This window comes from Dromaius novaehollandiae, chromosome 14 (genome assembly GCF_036370855.1).
Source record: "Dromaius novaehollandiae isolate bDroNov1 chromosome 14, bDroNov1.hap1, whole genome shotgun sequence".
Taxonomy (NCBI): Eukaryota; Metazoa; Chordata; class Aves; order Casuariiformes; family Dromaiidae; genus Dromaius; species Dromaius novaehollandiae.
In genome coordinates this window covers 193,270-205,856 of record NC_088111.1, presented here as the reverse complement: position 1 = coordinate 205,856, position 12,587 = coordinate 193,270, and the positions used below count along the sequence as shown (strand labels likewise).

At 36.9% G+C, this 12,587-nt stretch overlaps 1 protein-coding gene across 5 annotated transcripts in view; it reads left to right on the top strand.

Moving 5' to 3' along the window:
• The window catches only part of PDPK1 (3-phosphoinositide dependent protein kinase 1), a 73,667-nt gene that overhangs the window by 53,486 nt on the left and 7,594 nt on the right, over positions 1-12,587 (top strand). For 3 of the 5 annotated variants that reach the window (XM_064519954.1, XM_064519957.1, XM_064519956.1), the window contains 2 exons: positions 4,705-4,830; positions 5,417-5,501. In XM_064519954.1, the coding sequence (XP_064376024.1) occupies positions 4,705-4,830; positions 5,417-5,473 (183 nt within the window). In that variant the 3' untranslated portion in view covers positions 5,474-5,501. The remainder of the gene's footprint in view (positions 1-4,704; positions 4,831-5,416; positions 5,502-12,587) is intronic. The other 2 variants (XM_064519955.1, XM_064519958.1) reach the window with 1 other exon arrangement.

The window sequence follows — 12,587 nt, the reverse complement described above, 5'->3', positions numbered from 1 at the left end:
GATGGGGGAAGGCAGTGAAGAAATGAAGGCAGTATAAAATCTGTAAGATTCTGGAAAGGAATAAACTTTCCTTCTCCTTACAGTTGAGGTCTTACAGTTCATAAATTTCATCCTTAAAAGGCCTGAAATCAATACACTTGCAGTCCCGCTGTCCGTCATCAGTGCTAAGTTTAAAGGCTGATGTGTATGTATTTTAATAGCTTTTTGCAAACCTTTTGAAAAGGCAGTGAATGAACACAATAGAACTCTCAAAGGAGTGGAGGCTATTCTTACATTATGCAACTTGATCCTGTAAAAAATTTGAGGAGAGAACTAATTTCTTTCATTCTGTCAACTTAGTTAGTATAATAAAAAAGATGAGCTTTCCAATATACAAGCAGTTATCCAGGTCTGAAACAAAAGCAGTAATAATCTAAGCTAAATAGAAGTGGAGAATAATTCTTAAGAGTTTTCTCTGGTTTGAGAATCAGACCACCACAGAAAGAAGGAAATTGGTAGTCATAAAGTAGCAGGGATAGTTAATGTAAGCAACTCCTGTGGTAAGAAGACAAAGGCAGGTAGGCAACACATTGCTTGTGCAAGTTGGAGTGGTTATCTATGATGGCAGTACTGTTACTAATTTTGTCCTGTACGTGTGGTGTATGGATTCTGAATCAATATCATTATACCAGTATAGCAATTCTATACAGAAAAGCTATTGAAATGTAGCAGGTTTTGAGACCTGTCTCTGGCATTCAAGAAGGCATGAGATTTGTTCACTTTAGAAGTAAGGTGAGACACCAACCATTTTGTCCACGTATAGCCTGTTCATAGGGATATTTCTGGTGTGCAGTCATTGGTTTAATACTGGAAGAGATTTATATATTCTGCTGCCACTGAATAACTTAATGCAGGAATGATTTACTTGTAGTTGAACTATTCTGTCAGCTATACCAATTTTATCATCTGCTTTTCTTAAACAATTTTTAAAAGACTTTTTTTTTTCTTACAGACCTGCAGACTCAGGAAAAGTCCATCAGAAAGTTACTTCATTAAAACTTACTGTCCCTCAAATCATGATTAACTCTTTTCTTCCTTGAAAACAAGCCTGACCGTATCTAGGCATCAGGCGGTCTCTGTCTGCCATTACTTATGCCATTTTTTTTTCCCTTTGCCCTTTCCGATGGCTGTCTTTTATCTTACTTTAAAATTCAAGCTTTATGGGACAGGAGCTTCCCTCTTGTCATTTCTGTCTTCAGTCTAATGCAAATAACTCTATTTTTGTTAATAAAAGATATTTAAATGCTTTCCATCCCTGCCTTTGTTAGTTGCAGCTGAAACCTACTAGTGTCAGCAGCCTTATTCTACACAAACAATGAATAGATCTTGATCAAGTGAATTTTCTGTGATATTTAACACTGACATTTTTCCTATGCTCAGTTATGACCCTATAGGGGCTCCAGGGGCCTCAAGCAGGATCACAGTGTGTTAGTAACAAGTATAATGAAACAAATAATAGAAGCAAAAAAAGAAAAATACATATAAATAGCATCCAAATCTATGAAAATATTCTCCCCCCCCCCCCCCCGGTTTTCTTCTTCTTTAAGTTCTTGGTCATTAGAACTCTTATATGCTGCTTAGGCCCCATGAGCCAAAAAAGGTTTGTACTTTCTGGAAGTTTGAGAAACACTGGGCTGGATAACCTGAAAGCCTCTTGCTATTCGTTTTAGTGTGTGTTTTACATACAGACCTCAGTTTACCCTGATTTGCTGCTGTTTTTTAATTAACAGTTTTTCAGCATCCTTTTTAAAGTGTGGCTACCAATACTGGGAATGCTGAGATGCCTTTTGGAATACCAGTGCATAATATTGCTTTATTTCTAATCATATTTTCTGGCACTACGGTTCTAATCTGCAACTGTTTTCCATTGTTTCTTTTCTGCCCTTCACCTTAGTGTTGCTGATGCATCTCAAGAAGCTATGACAAAGTTTCTAGAGTGCTACTGACACTATACAAATAATACATTTTTAGTTCCAGACATATGGAATTGTTTACAACAGTATAGTGCAGCTGAGTTTTGAAGAAATGGCATTTAACATTACAAAGGAAACTTTATCTTTAAATGCACCAACTGATTAATAATGGCAAAAAAGTCATCCAAACTTAACGCAGCAAGAAAAATCAATAGTTTGTATCCTGCTAGCTAACAAATAGTCAGTCTACCATGTCTCCTAAAAAGAATCATGTCCAAAAGGTCAACTAAAGCATGAATGGGGGATTTTAAGTAGCTATCTGTTGAAAACATTTCCTTGTTAAACCAGGATTCATGATATAGCTGATGTTAGGAGCTTGCATTACATCTGTTTATGGAGAGATCGTTTATTTGTGTTGAGTGTCAATGAGTGAAGTCAAATATTTTCTCCTTCTGGTAGGATAATTACTACAGCTGTTATCATAGTTTATCTGATATCCAGTTCTTGCCATTTTGCAAGAAGAAAGTTGACTGTATACTAAATTAAATCTTATGCTTGAATTTTATTTTTCAAATTTCCCTCCAGAGAAGGTAAATTTTTTAGGGTTTATTTAAACATGTATCCAACTTCTTTTAATGTTTTTTGACTTTTAATTGGGTTAAAAATACTGTTTAAAATATTCCTTATGTTTCACCTCGAGAATTGAAATAGTTACTGTATTTGTATTATATAGTTGGTAATTGCTATCTAATACATAGTCTAAATTTTGTGCCACTTTAACAGGCTTAGAGTCAACTTAGTAGCTTTTTTTCTGAAAATTTGTATACAATACTTTTTGCTGATAGGGAAGAGAATCAACAAATCACCTCTATAAATGCGGTAATTCTGGGATGGCTTCTCAGCCCAGGGCAGACTTTCTTAGTCCATTTTGTGCAACTAAGCAACTGCGTTATTTTATGGGGTTTGTGATTTCATATCAGACAAATATATTATGGTGGAGACTGCAAAGTATTGAGCTTTCCTTCCAACAACTCTTACTTCCCCCTCCTTAACAAGAGAGGCCTTGCAAATAGCATTGCTGTAGCTCTAAGCAGGACACAGTAGGAGTAGAAGCTGGGCCTTGAAGAGTGGGACATAAGCCTGATATTAGGGATACTGTAAGACCATCCAGGTCCAAAAATTTTGATATTGCCTAGAACTGGCATGAAGTTGGTTCATTGTGTAGGCGTAGTGCCTGCTGCTCTTTGTAGACGCTGTCTGTATCCATCCGTTGAGATGCTTGCGTGGCTGTCTTACCATAGTATTGTGTTATCTTAGCATCTCTGTCCTATCTCCTCTTACAAGTACAGTGAGGCTTTATTCTGTCATGACAATGTTGCATGGAAGCTGCTTTCAACCTTGGTTTACCCTCTGCTTTTGTTGGAGAAATAGTCTTATCCCTCAAGTATGGATCCTAGAGCAAGATTCCATCTTGGCTTCACCTTCCCTGCTTTAACAAGTCTTTTACTCTCTCTGTTGCTCTGTTAGGCTGATGTAAGTATGCAGTTTGCTTTTAGACAGAGAACCATAGACTGCTTCAAATGCTGCTGCCCTAAAAAAACAAGTTGAGCTTTTTCTATGGGCCTATAATCAGGGCACAGTAATAATGAAATAGAGACTAATTAGTGATCTGGATTTTGGACTAATAACTTCTGTCATAAAAGGGTTGAAAATCGGTATATGAACCGAAGACCGGGGAATAGAACAGCCTTATCACACGTCTGTGGTGGTTTGGTAGGTAGATTTAGTATAGCTGTGATAATGACATTTAGATGCACTGTGTCTGTGCAACAGGTTGATATTTAGGTCCTTGATCTGTGTCAGTAATTACAGTACCATAAATAATCTTGTCATACTTTTGAAATAAACCTTTTAAAAAACTAAGCTAGCTACATCTGAATTGATTCTGACTGGGAAAGGCAGGCTATGTAAAACTGCTAGCATTAGGCAAGTGTACTGTGCGTAAGGTAAGAAAAGTTCTATAAAACTTCTACCATTTGATAAACATGCTGCGTATGAGGTAATACTGATGTTGAGCATATACTTCTTTCTCAGTAAATTGTCATCATTAAATATTGAGCCTTCTAGAGGCTTGTAAGTCACATTTCATTGTACATGGCTTCTGCTTGTAATGCTTCTTTAATTAACTTCCCTGTAGGAGTGCACATGAATTTCAAATGTTAGTCTTAGTGTCCCACCATGCTGTGTCTTGCTGTTTTCTAATCAAACGCAGATTTCAGCTTTATTCACTCAAAATATGTTTTAGTAGAAGGACCATCATTCTGTGAGTAAAATGGTAGGTGTCCCTTCAGGCTAGAGTGCTTCCTGCATGCAGCCATTTACATGTTAAATCATGGCACACGGAGACACCACATACAGACTTTTTAAAAATTAACTTTGGAGGACAGGAAGTTTTCCAATAAATAACAGAACACAGGGTGCTTCTCCACTGGCCTACCTCTATTATTCTTTGACAGTATAATCATAACCTTAAGCCATTCAATTTGTAAATGTTTAAAAAGAAGAGCTACGTCTATCTTATCATCAGAATGTCAGTGTATTTGTCAGTATTAAAGTGTATTTGCATTAAAGTGGAGAATCATGCTTCAGGCACAACCAACAGTCTGAAGAGTGAGGGGTGTTTGTGCTGTTGATGATAATTGATGGAAATTATTTTATGTGGAAATGCAACTGACTTTTTTTCTTCTTTCAGCTGGTTAGTATTGGTTCTTCCTATAACTATGGCAATGAAGATCAGGCTGAATTTCTGTGTGTTGTCTCAAAAGAATTGCATAACACTCCCTATGGCACAACCAGTGAACCCAGTGAAAAAGCAAAGGTAAGTTACTAGACATTGGAGTAAAGAAATGAATGGTGTTAAAGCAGGTGGATTTGGCTAAGTCATGCTAGGCCTACCTCTCTTCTGGACCATTAATTGCCTTCTTCCTCCCCTTGAGAAATAATGGTTCCCTGTTCATTGTACAAAAGAATGTAAATGGTACAGTCAACATGCATTTGTTGTACATATAAAATAGGTTTTTTTGAATGGACTACTCTGTACTGTTCCCGATATCTGTCATGTTGTTTGAGTACTGGTAAACATTTGCTGTTTACATTTGAGAATCTGTATTTCATTTCTCACACATTTGAAAGATTTCTCATTCTGCCACTGATACAGTTGAAAACAGTTTCTCTTGCTTGAGCTCAACTGAAGAATTCTCACTGTCAAGAATGTGGATGTAATATGCTCCTTCTGAAAAATATAGTCCTCTGCAATACGTTATAAGATATATTCCTCTTAAATGAAGATATGTTTGCTTACTATTTTCAGGTTTCCACCTAGTTCTCTTTTCTTTCTGTAACCAGCTTTACAAAGAGATTGTAATGGGTGCAGTATCTTAGTAGTTTCATCATTTATCTTTCAGCATTTGTACAAGGAAAGAGTAAAAAAAAAAGAAAAAAAAAAGAAAAGAAACAACTGAACTGTAATAAGTCTGACTAGTTATGCATGTAAGTGAATTATACTGTTCTTCTTTTCCATGTGTATCGAACAGTTTCTATCATGGTGCTGTTGTCTTGCATGAGGAGATGGCTATAGACAAATTGGCTACTTCTATAGTTGGCTTAAAAGCTTTTAATTTAGTATGTTCAAATGGGAAACAATTGGTTAAACATCAAGGACTGCATTTTCAAGAATCACCTTCTAAGAAACAAATCTTGAAGTTCCAAAGATAAAATGCTAAAAAGCGATCTGGGTCTTGATATTGGGGCCCCAAGTGTACTGTGACCACTTCACTTTCTGTGGCTTGTAACTTGGTCATGTTGCTCTCTTGCAAATGAAACTATAAAAATACTCATTATGTTGGATTCTTAGTGAAATAATCATTTTCTGCTATTTTGTCACAGTTAAGATAAATCTTCCAAAAAGTTACAAAGGATTAATTTAATCAAGGGTAAACAGTGAACCTGGGTAAGCCAGGATGCTGTTTTTCTAAAACCCTAGACAAGGTCTGCCTTTGCTATGATGCTTCAGGAAAACTGGAAAGTTGACAAGTTAGAGGTGTATGGTAATAGTTCAGGGCTGGGATATGTACCTGAAATAAAAAATGTAATTCTTGAATGTAATATACATCTTGATAAGGAATTGTAGTAAATCTTTGGCAGGAAAGCACTTCAGTAGTTCCCAGAGTTGCATTGCATCCTTAACTTAATAGAAAATATGCAGAATATCAAACCAAATTATTAAAATATGAATGGAAAAGCTAGTCCAGAGTGCAGCGTGACTCCTGTACATTCAGTACCTCTGAGAGAAACTAAATCTTAGACCTTCATGATCATCATTTCAGAGAAGGTGGCAGAGCACAATTTGACCAGGGTGAAGAGTAAGAACTAGTGTTAATCTTTAGTCGCAGGTATAAATGCTCACTCCTCCTGCCCTGGAAGAATTGAGCTGTTGCTAAGCAGTTTCCTGTTTTGCAACCAGTAATTGTAGCTGCTTTTCACTCCCTAAGGCCAAAGGAACTGCACTGCTGCTATCTCAGCAAAGAAGTGGTAAATGAGATAGTGGTATATTCAAAGGTCAACCTTAGCTGGAACTGTGTGTGGTATTAATATAAACTGTTTTTTTACACGCAACCTGCTAGCTATAAATTGAAGTGTTTAGTTTTTGAAGAGAAATACCTGGAGGCTTTTTTTCGAGGGAGGGCAGGGAGAGAGGTAAGGCAGCAGAAAGGAGAGTCATGTGAGAACAAAAGTACCAAAAGGGTTGCACTTCTGCAAAGTTTGAGAAACTGCATTAGACAATCTGAAGTTCTTTGTGATACCATAAGAGTCACCTTAGAAAACAAGTGGATGAAATTATCCCCAGACATTGGCTGGTTATATACCATTTGGAAGTATAACATTGAGAATCTCTTTAACAGTGTGTGGATAACACTGAAACATAGAAATTAATTTTGAAAAAAGAACTTACTGGAATCTTCAATGTGTAAGTTTGCCCATCAGCTGCATTGTGAGAGAGAATGTCTTAAAGGGATGCTCTGAAGAAGAGTTGGGGACACTTGAAGAATCATGCTTGATGTATTGCGTTTTTAATAGATCCTTTATTTTGTTGGTATATATCATGCCTTGGGGGGAAAAAATACATTTTTGATTGAGAAGTTTCTGACAGTCATGATCAGGAATCTTGACTGATCCTTGAGAGCAGCTGTCTCAGTAGTTTCCTGCTTAGCCAACTTTAATCCTCCAGTCTGTAATCTGTTTGCTAGCGTCTAAATTGGTCTTCATGAACATTGCGTGATTAAAATTGGAGTGTGTCTCAGTAAAAGTTATGTATAGCAGTTTGTTAGTGTCTCTAACCCAATCTGCTGCAAAAGTAATAGTTAGGAAGGCTTTGCCATTGCTTCTGAAATCATTCCTATTATGAGAAAGCACTATTCTGTATATATCACCAGATACTGGTATTTCAATTTATAGTACTAGACTTTCAAAACAGGAAAAAGCATTTTCTGAGTAGACTATCTAATCAAACTTCACCTTCATTCCTTTCAAGAGATTTTCTCTTGCGTTTTCTCTTTTGGAAAACAGTTTGCCTATGTAGGTTAGCACAGGGAAGCAGTAGCAATTAAACCTTTGAAACGTGGAATGCCAGAGTAATCAGAATCTTCCACCATGATGGATCTGTGCAGTCTTTACTGTCTCTCAAACCTGTACCCTACTTAACAGAATTATATGTTGGTGAACTTAAAGCATGGCAATACAGTCATGATAAGTGATTTTGTTGATGTAAAGTATAGCACTAAAATAGCAGAAAATGTGCTATGCTTTGAGATAGTGGTAAGTAAATATAAAAATAGAAAATAAAAGAAAATAAAAAGAAACAAGAAAATGCCATTGTTCAGTTTGGAGGATCTCTAAAAAGTGACTAACTTGATTGTCATACAGGAATAAGCCTGACTCTGACTTTAAGCTTGAACAATTTCTGATTAATTAGTAAGTGAAATGTCTGTTTCTGCAACGGCTTTAGGCACACGTCTTGTATAAAGTATGTTTTTAATGTCATATCCGTTCTTTAGCATTTATGTTTTTATTCAGAATGTACTTCATGCTGTTTCTGCATATTCTCATTTTAGATTAATAAACTCTTCAACTTCCATTTTTAGGAAAATATCTAGTCAAAATTCATTGAAAAAAATCACAACCAAAACAATTTGTTACAGCATTCCCCAGATATCAAGCTTACAGTGTATTTAAGCACCCTGCCTTTCTTAGTTCTTCTATTAGTTGGCTTTCTTGCAACTTTCTAATAAACCCAAGAGAAGGAACTTAACCCATTTGAGGCATTGACTTAAAGCATTTCAGTGGCTTCTACTAGTAGCCATGGCACTTCAGAAGGACAGCCTGTGCTCCCAAGAGCATTCTTCTCTTTCATACCACTTTATTGACCTGCCACTCTTGGGAGGAGTGACCAAAGCCTATTCATAATGTCAGCATCCAAAGTTAGGTTCTCAAGTGCTATCCTTCCAAATCTGTGGAGAATAAACACAGTTAAGGTGCCAGCTTTACAGTTATGTTTAAATTGAATCTATGGTCCCTATGTTATGTTATTTGGCGCTATTGGCTTCTGCCAATAGGACATTTAGGACATTTGGGAATGGAAAACTTCATGCGTTTTGTAATGTTCCTGCTTGAAATTGTCTGCTGTGTTATTTTCTTATGAAGAGTGGGTGTCCAGGTTAAAAAAAAAAAAGGGGGGGGGGGAGTCACCCCAGTTACGTCAAGTGTAAGTGGACCGTACTTCGTTGCAGCTCTGACTCACTTGCAATCTTTTCTTTTCCCTTCCTTTCTCTATACTTGCTGCATGCTGCATGCCACTCAGAGCGAGGATGAAGAGACGGATTACGATATGAATGACTCAGATTAAGTGTAAATGTCATGGTGAGCACTAGCTGCCCTAGGATTTTACCTACACGCTTTTTTTTCAGCCCTATCCAATCCCTACCCCACTAGTGCTGTCCGTTGGCTAGTCCTGGTGGTGTATTTGTTTGTGGTTATAGTTGCGGCACAGTTAGCAATGACAGAATACCTGCTCTGGATGTTGCTTCTCTGACAGACTAAGTCATGCTGCTGTTATCAGTTGTATTGTGATCAGGTCTTTTAAAGCTATGCTGAGAAGAAAAGTGCTTCATAAAATTTCTAGGGGGGAAATGCTTTTTGATCAAAATTGTTTTTCGTTTTTATATTCTTTGCACCACCTTTTCTGTCACATATTTATATTTGGGGCATCTGATAACCTGCAGTATAAATTTTCAGTAAACGTCTGATTTGACAATAAATAAACAAACTTAACTAAAGTGCAACATAATCAAAAGTCTTATCTGATAATTTTTGACTTGCTATTGCTATATCAAAATATCTTCTGGTTTTCAAATCAAGGCCTTGCAAATATAAGGAAATGATTTGATCTTTACAGTTACATGTATCATAGGAAACTCCCTCTCTGGAGAGGGAGCAGGTCTTTTTCCACCGTAGTCAAGAAGTTAGACATCTTATTGAAGATCAAGGTACTTCTATGATTTTCTAGCTGAGACCTTAAAAGTAGCATCAGAAAGAACAACTTTCACAACTTTTTTCTGAAGTCCCTACAAGCACTGCTCTCATCTATCTCGCTAGCCAATTTCTGGAAGATAACTTAGCACTGAATGTTCAATGATATGATGTGCAGATAGTCACTGGAATCCATATACATTCTATATACTTGTAATTGCATGAGACTGAGCTCCAGCTTCTTATCTGTACACTTGATTTTTATTTTCTGTAAATGCAGCCTTATACTCATCTCTGAAGTGTTTTCTCAACACAGTTGGAGAAAAAGCTAAATTACTGTCTTAACAGGTACTAATAGAAACTACTCTGGGGTAAAGTATGCTCTTTCGTCAAGTCTTCAGGAATGGCTGCAAGGAAGGGTGCAAATCTGAACCTTTATTGGAAAAAAATAAACTGGCGCTATACTGGAATTGAATGCAAGATTCCCAGGCTGCCTGAGAGATGGACAGTCTCTTAAGAAGCTATTTGATTAGCAACAAATTTATTCTGAGTGGGAGGAAGTATTCTCATGCTCTACATCTCTAAAAAGCAGTTGCACTCAGGCCCTTAGGATCTGAGAGTTTATTCAGCCCTGTGAGCATTTCTAAGTCAACGCTGCACCTGGAGGGAAAGCAGAACAGAAACATGGAAAGAAAGAAAATTCTGAAGACAAAAGATCTAAAATGGAAGGATAGAGGAACATTATCAATGAAGGCCTCTGTTCAGCTAGTAGAGCACATTCTCAGATGAAAACTTTGGTGCCTGCTTCTGCTCCGGAGCTTTGAGGAAAAGATTTTAAAAAGGAGAAGGAAAAAGAAAAGAAAAGAAAAGACTGTACTGCTCAATCCTAGATATTAGCAGTTTAGGAGAAGACCTGCCATAACTGTTTTCAAATATTAGTGACATCTGAAAGTGTTGAGACATTTTCTCTCAACATTTTTGTCCAATAAACCTCTAGTGTTTTCAGGAATAGTTGTCTTACATTTTTCTCAGGAAAAAGAGAGGATTTTTAAATTGCAAAAGAGAGAGAATCATCTTTTCAGTATCTAGGAAGTAAGCCTAAGTTTGATACAATTCCAGATAGTTGAAATCCAGTTTTCTCTTTCCCTCTTTGGACAGTCACTGTGGCTGTCTATAAGAGATCCTCTTTCACCCAGTTTCTAAACAGAGATGGATGGAATATCTATCGTGAGAGCTCCCTAATCAAATGTCATTTCCTTTTTTAATAAAGGTAGAGGTCGTAGAAGAAGTATGAAGTAAAGTGTTATGTTAAAATATATCTTGATCTGATAGAGGTTTCTGCCTTATGTTGGATTACTGGCTCAGCAAAGTGTGTTAAGTTCAACATCTAGATCCGGCTTAGATTTATCCTATTACCTGTGTTCTTGAAGTACAAAAAATAGTTCTAACTCTATTAATCTTCAAAGTATTTTTTGTCTTCCAGGAAAGAATAAACTCAAATGTTGCATTTTAAATGGGAAAGATTCACAAAATGATTTGATCCAAAAATATATTTTAACTGTGCAGGTACTTGCTTCAGCCGTGTTTTTGCTTATCTTGGTGACTGTTTCACTTACCAACTGTATTTGTTATGTCAGAGTGTTACCCACTATATGGACATCTACCCCAATACATTGTTCTCGGCTGTGGCCAACTGCAGATATTCAAGAAAAGAGTTTTAAGTGTGAAGCGTTTATCAAATTAACTCCTGATATAGTTCTCCCACTTCCAGCAAACAGCAATTTAGGAATTTTGGCTTCAAACCTGTATCCAGATCATTATATTAAATAGGTATCAATGGCACTATCTTCTGTAAGTTTGTGTAATCCCTTTTGCATGTATTTATACTAGCAGTTACTGAGACGTTTTCCATGCCTGGCTTTTCCTCATAGAATTTGCTTGTATTTTTCCTACAATTTCATACAAAATGCTTATCAGTTAGTGCACACAGCAAATTCTTGTCATGAAATAAGCAATGTTGGCACGCACTACATGCCTTAAAGCATTTCCCAGTCCATCAAAACATCTCTCTGTATTTGGAACTTTATCAAAGCAGCTGCAATGTCATCTGGTCTCATAACTTCTGAATAATAATAGTACTGATTATGAAATGAAAAAGATGTTTCTAGCTACAAAGTAAAATCCAGGTACTGCAGGAAGGGCAAGAGATAAAGTGGATTTTTTTGGAAGGTAGTACTCAAATATTTCTGAGGCATAGAAATGGTGACAGGGTCTTCATGAACTTCAGTCCTTGAAAAATCTCACAGAGCTGTGCAGAGTGGGAGAGGCCCTACTTGACTACAGTCCCTGTGAAAGACTTACTAGGCTTGATGACTAATAAGGGCTGATAGGATTAAATTATCAACATTTTAGCAATATTAAAAAGAAGACAAAAACCTAGACCTTTTCATTTAAAACTATGTGAAATTGCTATGTTAAATGGTTGCTAATCTTTACCTTACAGGCAGAAAGACTGAAGATTTTGTGTGTACTGTCAGACTCTGTGGATCCTTTGGGATGGAATGTACAATTGAGTAGCATAAGGTGTTTGTCTTAATATGAAACTGCATGGTAATCACCATTGAAGACAGCTATGGCCCTCTCCTGGGGATTGTGCCTTTGCTTTCTTTCAGCTTTTGAAATCAAGAGCTCTTCCCTAATGTCAGGAAACAGCCAAGAAACAAAAGAAAATGAAGTGTCGTTAGAGATAATTTCACTTACTGGTGAATGTTGTTCAGTGCTTATGCTCAGTGTATTTGGAGCTTGCTTAGTCTTTTTTTGGCTACCGATTCGTTCTGTAGTTTGCTTACAAGCTTCCCTGTAGTACTAAACAGCCTTAGCGTTAACCTTGTTATTGTTGGTGGCCATTCAATTTAGAGTAGCAAGACTAAAAACATGGTTGCCAGTCAGCTCTAAGACTTGGATCCTTTCCTCACTGGAATTGGAGGAGAATTGAAATAGAAAAGGCAAAAATAGTCCAGGTGGAAGTAGGATAGGTGGCCTTCCATGTTG